This window comes from Miscanthus floridulus, chromosome 3, assembly GCF_019320115.1.
Source record: "Miscanthus floridulus cultivar M001 chromosome 3, ASM1932011v1, whole genome shotgun sequence".
Taxonomy (NCBI): domain Eukaryota; kingdom Viridiplantae; phylum Streptophyta; class Magnoliopsida; order Poales; family Poaceae; genus Miscanthus; species Miscanthus floridulus.
The window spans coordinates 119,485,614-119,493,863 of NC_089582.1; the positions used below are offsets into that span (position 1 = coordinate 119,485,614).

At 46.6% G+C, this 8,250-nt stretch overlaps 1 protein-coding gene across 1 annotated transcript; it reads left to right on the forward strand.

The window, feature by feature from the left end:
- The first annotated feature begins 4,418 nt into the window (after nucleotides 1–4,418).
- On the forward strand, nucleotides 4,419–7,566 carry LOC136546667 (uncharacterized). The gene is made up of 9 exons (XM_066538631.1): nucleotides 4,419–4,917; nucleotides 5,020–5,257; nucleotides 5,360–5,484; nucleotides 5,860–5,893; nucleotides 6,039–6,085; nucleotides 6,245–6,379; nucleotides 6,911–6,975; nucleotides 7,092–7,173; nucleotides 7,262–7,566. The coding sequence occupies exons 1-9, from the start codon at nucleotides 4,559–4,561 to the stop codon at nucleotides 7,419–7,421; spliced, it is 1,245 nt and encodes a 414-aa protein (XP_066394728.1). The 5' UTR covers nucleotides 4,419–4,558; the 3' UTR covers nucleotides 7,422–7,566.
- Nucleotides 7,567–8,250: the final 684 nt, after the last annotated feature.

Below are 8,250 nucleotides of genomic sequence, written 5' to 3' on the forward strand. Positions count from 1 at the left end.
CGATAGGCGAGCCAGAAGTCTTTGAGCCAAATGCCTGGGTTTGTCTCCCTAGTGTATTTGGTGATGTTGGTGGGCGGCTGGATGTGCTATGGGAACGATGCTTTCCGAATGCGCCGGCTGAAGGCCCGAGTCCCTAGGCCCTCGGGGCTAGGGCTCTAGCCGTTCGGTCGATGACTATGCCTGGGGCGCGTTTCGCTGGTTCCCTCGATGGTTTGGCCGGGATTTGTGGCACCTGCCACCGTATGGTGGATATCGTTATTACGTTGGGACCAATGCCGGTCGCTAATGGCGCTACGGGCATCCTGGTGTGTATTGGGCCTATCATGTCTCAATGGTAGGTGTGGAGCAGGCACCTGGTTGGACCATGGCATGACTACTACACTCCGAGCCGGTGCTGACGGCTGTAGCGGTGAGCAAACGGAGCGATCCGTCTGGTGCGTCCCTGTTCCCCTGGTGGGGAGAGAGGGCATGCGTCGGAGTCATGATGTGGAGCTTTCCGCCTATTGGACGGCGGCGGCTTCTACTAAAACCTAGAGGTTCTGGTAGACTGCCCGCTCCTGAGGGTCGATGGGCTTGAGAACACCGCGTAGAAGCATTGTTGTAGCAGCGATATTCTAGCCAGCCCGAGTGAATTGTGGGACATCATTTCCCTCGTTCACGATGTCGCGTTGGACCTGACGAGCATGGCCCCAGGCACCACCTGCTAGGCCACGTGCGTGGGGCATGATGCGCTGGGCTGACTGAGCCAGCACAGGCTGGTTCTGCCATCGTTGTTGTAATTCCTCGGTGTGCACTTGTGCAGACGCGAGGGCCTCCGCACGTGGGTCCGAAGGGGTGTGAGTCTATGCAGATTCCACAACAATTGGTGGCTATCCCAGAGCGTCTGCCATGGCACACTCCCAGGACGTACAGTGGCATGGTGCCACATCGCCGATGCTAGAATCATCACTCATGCCCTCACCATCCAAGGGTTCGTGGGAAGCGGCAAGAGCGTGGCCTGCCATTCCCACAAATTTAGACATGAGGGGGAAAGGCGCCAGCACCCTTCAGAGTCCCCAGGCGTACGTATCCATGGAGGACATGAGGCCGTAGGGGAACCGATCATGCGGTGTTATCGGCGTGGACGACACAGTCTCTCTGGGTGCTCGATTGGGAATGGTAAATGAAGAGTAAGTAACAGTACGCGCATTACTTACAGTGGGGTTTAAGTAGAGAGTTTGCTCAGATAGAAGCGCAGATGCCGCGCCGTCGATGTCGCGCATCTCGGAGTCGATGGAGGGCGCTCCTTCGACGAGTGGTGGAACATGCGCCTTCTCATGGAGGTAGAGTACGCCGAGCCGGTCGGCGACGAAGTTCAGGCTTTCGAAGTGGAAGACCTAGGAAGGCTCGAAGACGGGTGGAACCCGCATCCCGGCGGGCGAGAGTGCGGGAAATTCCATCGAGCCAAAGCGAATCGTATCGCCCGAGCCCGCCACGGTGGGGGTGGTGGAGAAATGGGCCATCCGATTACCAAAAAAGTGTTGAACGTACAGTGTCCTCCCCACGGACGGTGCCAACTGTCGGTACAGAAAGTGACCAACTAGTAAATATTTGTAGTTTTGCTGTATGTTGTGATCGGAGGTGGCCTAGCACTCAATGACACGGGATTTATACTAGTTTAGGCAACATGCCCTACGTCCAGTGTGGGTCGGTAGGTGACTTTATTCCCAAGCCTAGGTGCTCGAAGTCTGTAGTAGGGTTATAAACGAGAGAGAGAGATGGGGTGTCCGATCGGTCCGGTCGGAAGGGCCGAGATCGACAGGAGCTATGCTATGAACGAAGTGTCCAACCCTAAACTTGAACTTGAAGAGGTCGACTTGGGTGAACTACATGTGCTTGGAGGGGGCACATCCCCTTTTATAGGAGGGGATGGCTTTACAAATGAGAGGGAGAGAGAGTACGGATGTTTCTAAGCCTTGTTGCCCACGCCGACGGGGACGGGACAATGGTGGGTGCCCACGATACTGTTGATGTCACTGTAGAATGTCAGGTACATGTGGGAGGTTGAGCTGCTTTCTTCAAGACTGGAGGACGTCAGTACCTGCAAAAATGCTGTTTCGCCGACTGGAGGCATGGCTTTACCACGTTCACCTGGTATGGTGAATTCCGGCGCCCATAATACTGTTGATGCCCAGAGGCACATGGGGGGTCTTACCGTACGGGTGTTTTGACCGGCGCCTACAATACTGTATAGATAAACGTTGGCGCCTATAATACTATTTGTGGTAGGGCGGCTGTAAAGTACTGTTCCGCAGGGTATGGTCCCTGGTGCCGTGGTTTGACTTGCGAGCCCCATCTTGTCTTCCTTTGTACGTCTTCTGGTTCTTCCTGAGCGGGCGTCCCTGGTCGGATGGCCCTAGTCAGAGAATAGCGATGGGCAGGGTTTTCTATGAACCCCGGTCGGAGACACAAGGTTGAAGTCGGAGGTGGTCCTTGGGTCAGGCTTTTCGAGCGGAGGCCGTGTGAAGACGGCCGGGGCCTGATGCTAGTGCTCCGATCGGAGAGGCCGTTCGGAGTTGGCCTGAGCCTGAGCTAGTGCTCCGGTCGGAAAGATGGGCCGAAGGCGGCCAGGGCCTAAAGCGAGTGCTCCAGTCGGAAAGATGGGCCGAAGGTGGCCAGGGTCCGAAGCGAGTGCTTCAGTCTGTCGAATTTAGACTCTCGGGCTAGTCCAGAAGAAAAAGAAGTCGTCCTCCTAGTCCGAGCCCTAGCGTGGAAGCCAGTTCGGTTCAACATGCCATTGGATGAGAAAATATTTTACATGCAAGAACATCCTTGTTAAGGATATGTTTAGTGCATCTAGACATCTTTCATATTTAATAGACTCATTCATAAAAATCAAATGAATTTGATGATTGTATGGTACCACTATTGCTTCTATGCTTAATTTAGTCTAGTGGTAGCATATGACATGTTTAGGGGCTTGTAAACCTAGTGTTTAATCTAGAAAATGGGGTCTAAGCGTTTAACTCAACATGGTATAAGATAACCCTTATTTAGAGGTGTGAAGAAGCTTATCTTTAGATCAAACCGAGTTAAATGTCTTTGGCAAATATTCTAGATTGAACCAAATTTGGGAAAATGATTCTCATCCCATTGATTGACATTGATAATCTCAACCTATCTATATTTTAAACCTTGTAGCTCACTCTCTTGGCTATTTGCATTGATATAGCAACCTTGTGAGCTTAGCCAAAGTGCTCCCACTCATCTCCATCATTGATTCATCATCTTTATAAGATTGGGAGTGAATCCAAGTGCATTGCTTGAGTGTTTGCATCTAGAGACACTAGGTGTTCGTGTTTTGCTTGTTACTCTTGGTGGTTGCCGGCATCTAGATGGCTTAGAGCAGCGAGGATCATCGAGTAGAGGTTGGTGATTGTCTCTGCCTCCGATCATGGTGATTGTGAGGAGTTCTTGACCTTTTCTCCGACGAAGAGCCAAAATGTACTCTAATAAATTGCTCGTGGCTTGTGTGATTCTCATCTTGTGTTGGTTGTGTGGCACCTTATTGAGGGTTTGGCGTGTGATGTCAATTAGCGCGTGAACCTTCAAATGAGTGAATCGCCACAACGAGAACTAGCTTGCCGGCAAGCAAGTGAACCTCGGTAAAAAATCATTATGTCATCATTTGATTTCGAGGTAATTGGTCTTCATTGATATTCATTCTTGTGATTGATTGGTTCACTTCTCGACACGGCGGTATAACTATCTTGCTCTCCCTCTTTATAATACCGTAAACTAGTTGTTAAGCTCTTTAGTGTAGCTAGTTATGAGAGATTGTTAGTTTGGTTAGTGTGACTCTTTAGTTAGCATTTTAGGGCGCACTAACTTAATATTGTGACATAGCTATTGTGTGGATAGAAACCATATAAACTAGAATTGTGGTAGGTGGCTTGCAATTTTAGTAGGCTAGCGCAACACTTGCTTCACGTAATAATTGTCTAACCGGTTTGTTAAGTGTTGTTGTAGAAATTTTTAATAGGCCATTCACCCCCTCTAGCCATTAGAACCTTTTAGCGTCAGGGTGGGCAAGAGAGAGAGAGAGTGGAGCAGCAAGGAAATATGAGATAGAGGAGCTCGTTGGGCTGGCGACATGTGCGAAGCAAAGCAGGGTGAGGCTAGGCGGCCAGAAGTTGATTTTGTTTATTTATTTATTTAGACGAGCGACGCAAACGGCAATCAGTGGAACAAGATGTCCAGACATCCAAACATCTTAGCATTATTAAAGCTGACTGATAAACCAACTAAAGCTATTTTATTATGATTTTTTTTTTGTAAATTCTAGCTGATAAGCCATGTCATAGGTTCTAACAGGCACCCAAACGCTACCCTATTTCCCGCTCTGAATTCCTCAGTGAAATCCCCTCTCCCTCCAAAATTCCTCTCTTCCCCTTCCGAATTCTCGTTTCCCTCGCACCCTCCGGCCTCCTCCTACATCTCTCTCCCACCTCGCACACTCCAGAATCCAGATTCCTGATTCCTCAGTGCCCCGCTGTCCCCACACACCTCACCGCCAACGATGGCGAACGCCGCCGACGACCTGGACCTCCTGCTCTCACTGGGCGAGGCTGTCCCGGAGACCCCTCCCGCCTCCCCCCGCGCCGCCGATGGCCCCGTGTGCGACGGCGCTTTCACACCACCAAGGACGGCGCGCCCCGGCGGCACCGACATGTCCGTTTTCCGCGACGCCGTCAGGGATTACCTCGAGGCGCCCCCCGAAGCCACATCCCCGCTTGCCAATCGCCCCAAGCGGCCCAAGGCCACCGAAACCCTCGTCGACAAATACTCCGGCCTCCGCATCAAGCACCTCACGCTCTCGCCCCTTGAGATTAGCAACCGCTTCGCCGACATCCGATTTGTGCGCATCACCGCGCTAAAGTGAGGATCCTTTTCCAATTCACCCCGCTGCTGGGTCATTCATGGTCTTTGCTCATCGATTCGTCGGGGGGGATTTTCTTCCCTTTTCTGTTCCGCGTGCAGGAACTCTGTGGGGAGCGACAGGTTCTCCGGCTGTTGGGCAACCGCGGGCGTGGTGCTGGACAAGGGCGTGCCGCGGGTGAGTGCGAAGGGGAGCAGCTACAGCATCTGGAAGATGGGCGCTCTGGACGAGACCGACGTATCTCTGTTCCTGTTTGGGGACGCGCACGTTCACTACTCCGGCGCTGCTGTGGGTTCAGTGTTCGCTGTGTTCAATGGCAATGTCCGCATGGACAATGGGGTACTTCTCGGCTGACATTTTGATTTTCTTAACCGCTTGGATGAGTTGTGCTTAGTGACTCCGTTGCTGATTTGAGTGCGTGTTGGTGATGCTGTTGTGCAGGGCAAAGGGTTCTCTCTGAGTGTTGCTTCAGTGGGGCAGATGTTGAAGATGGGGGTTGCAGCAGACTTTGGTCTCTGCAAAGGCAAGAGGAAAGATGGGGTGGCGTGCACTATGGCTATAAATAAGTATGTACCTCGACCCTGTGAGAATATGTCTTGATATTTCAGTAGTAGCCTCATTATCATTAATTCAGTAACATAGATAACTTTCGGGACAACAATGTACATAGAAGCGATGAGAAGCTTTTGTGATCAATGATCACCACATCACTTCACAGATATCGGCACAAAGTATGATGAGCTAATGCAGCACATTTTTCTTATGTGGCTATGTGCTTGCCTTCCTGCTGCCAGACTTGTACCCTCAGCTAGATGGGGTCTATCCGTCCATGTCTTTGCCGTTTTAGACTGCCCATAAAGCATCTCCTGCGTACCATGTCTCAATCATAAGAATTTATTAATACGCTGTTCTGTGACTGAGTTCTCTTTCTCTCTTTTCAGGAGTAAAGTATCATACTGCAAATTTCATTCGTCGGTAAGGATATAACCATCAACATTCAGCAACTTGTATGAAGAGATGGATATGCATGCAACATTATTTCATTATGCTTTCAGCAACTTGTATTAAGAGATGGATATGCATGCAACATGATTTCATCATGCTTCTTTTCTTTACGCAGAAAACATCACAAAAGTACACTACTGGCAGAGTAGAGCTTAAGGGCGGGTAAGTAAAACCTTAAAAGGAGTAGGCTAGGACTTTCCATAATGATCCCACACCTTACGTTGTTTTGTTGGTTGATTGATATAATTGTTACAAGTATCTTCTTGTGCCATGCCATTCTTGCTTATATACAAATGATTTTTCCCCATGGAATCTTTCCAGAAATTTCAAATTTGCTTCCAAACTTCGATCTGAAGGGATTTACATGGTCAATCCTTCCTCAGAACGACCCAATCCAAGAAATTCATTCCAACCGGTGAAAGTAATGTCAATTGATGGGCTAAAAAGGGCTTTAAGGTATGTAAAGCACTATTTTATCTTTAATTGATGTGTTGGGCTACTATACTGGTTGTTAAGTTGGTCACCCTTCCCCCTTTCTCTTTGATAAAAAAGAGCACTTCAATGTTGATCGGACAATATTGTGAATGTACAAATTATGATGCCATATCTAACGCACATAATATTTGACTAGTCTGTATTCACTGTTTTTTTTTTCAATTCTGGTTGGTGTATGACCACAAAAAATTATTACCATTGTGTTTTCTTAAAGAACCATTTGTTCGTGGTCATTGCACCAGGGTTGTGGTATATGAAGGTTGTCATTAAAGTGGAAACATAAACATAAGCCAATTTTTTTTGTTATGGAGATTATCTAATGTCATATAGTGCTATTATCTATTGAACTGCACAAGAAATGTTTTACCTAATATCTAACAGGAATTTTATTGCATGTAGATCTGCTTCTAATTAAATTATGCAGTATGGCAGTAGCCTTTGGAATAGTTTGAAATGATTGTGTTATGTTCAAACTCTGATTTTGTTGTGTAGCAATGCAGATAGAGTAACTAATAAGAACCAGTCTCAGGGTATAAGATTTCTTTCCCATGTTACAGGTAACCTATTTTCCCCTTTATAATAAGTATAATCATCATTCTAAACAAAGTAGCACCAAATTCGTAAAACAGCATAACTGACTATTGGTCGATAAACTCCTGGTTACATGATTCAGCTAATACGGACAATATGGAACCAAAAGCCCCAACCAACGGCTCTAGGAACCAACAGAAATCGAAGGTTGGCTTAAACAACAGGTTAGTCACAATATGCTGTGGTATGCTTATAATGGTCTTATGTTTTGATGATCAACGACATCAAAATGAGCAAGCTTCTGGTTTGTAGTTTGTCATCATCTGGCGCCAAAGCCCTGCCCAAGCAGGGATTGAGGAAACCACAACAGGATGTTAAAAGGCGAAAGGTGAACAATCCTACAGAGAATATCGTTGAGCTTGATGCGGTCAGCTCAGACGATGATGAGATAAATATAGTACTGCGAAGCTGATGCTTCATCAATAATAGTGACTTGTAATTGTACTCCAAATTGGCTAAACAATTGTACACTCTTGTTTTCATGAATCTTAAGCCATCGGAGGCAGAAAAGTTATATCAGATATATTCGTTGATTTTTGTTGGATCATGTTGATCCAAAAAGTGTTTTAGTTTCTCTTGATGTGCAGTTTAACAATTAGATTAGAGCACCACAATTACTCATGAAATAGCTTTAAGTATATATATCATATTTGAATAGAAGAAAGAACTTATCTCTTGATTAAGAGTTAGTCTTATATACACGCTTTAAGATCATGTGAGGATGTGTGGCTCTTTATATTATGAGCTGCTTAGAGCTAGTAACTACTCATTCTAAATTCTATTCCAAATTATAAGACAACTTGTTTTTTCTAGATATAGTTAAAATAATATATCTAACTGTTTATACTGTTGAGAGTGCCTGACACAACATTTCATAATTTATACATAACGGAGAGAGTATGAAATTTATAGAACAAAGGGATTTAAGATTCTCAGTACTGTTGAGTGCCCTGGCACGCAAATCTTTTTCTGCGTTCTATCGGAATTTAATTTTGAGAGTGCTTGACACAACATTTTATAATTTATAACGGGAGTGTATAATTTAGAACAAAAAAAAGGGAGTATCTCAGGACTGTTGAGTGCCCTGGCACGCAAGTCTTTTTCTGCGTCTATCTCGGACCAGAACCATTGTTCTTCTGGTCGTGCGGTTTAGCACCACGATCAGTACCAACTTTCTGTCACATGGGCACATGGCGATTTTTTTTAACACTTTTTTAAAACTATTTTTAAATTTGACACTG

What these genes read in the sequence shown, in the direction of transcription:
- LOC136546667 (XM_066538631.1), top strand. Translation starts at nt 4,559, where the DNA reads ATGGCGAACGCCGCCGACGACCTGGACCTCCTGCTCTCACTGGGCGAG. An exon ending in ACTGCAAATTTCATTCGTCG is followed by an intron (nt 5,894 to 6,038) that starts GTAAGGATATAA and finishes TTCTTTACGCAG; the next exon opens with AAAACATCACAAAAGTACAC. An exon ending in AGAGTAGAGCTTAAGGGCGG is followed by an intron (nt 6,086 to 6,244) that starts GTAAGTAAAACC and finishes GAATCTTTCCAG; the next exon opens with AAATTTCAAATTTGCTTCCA.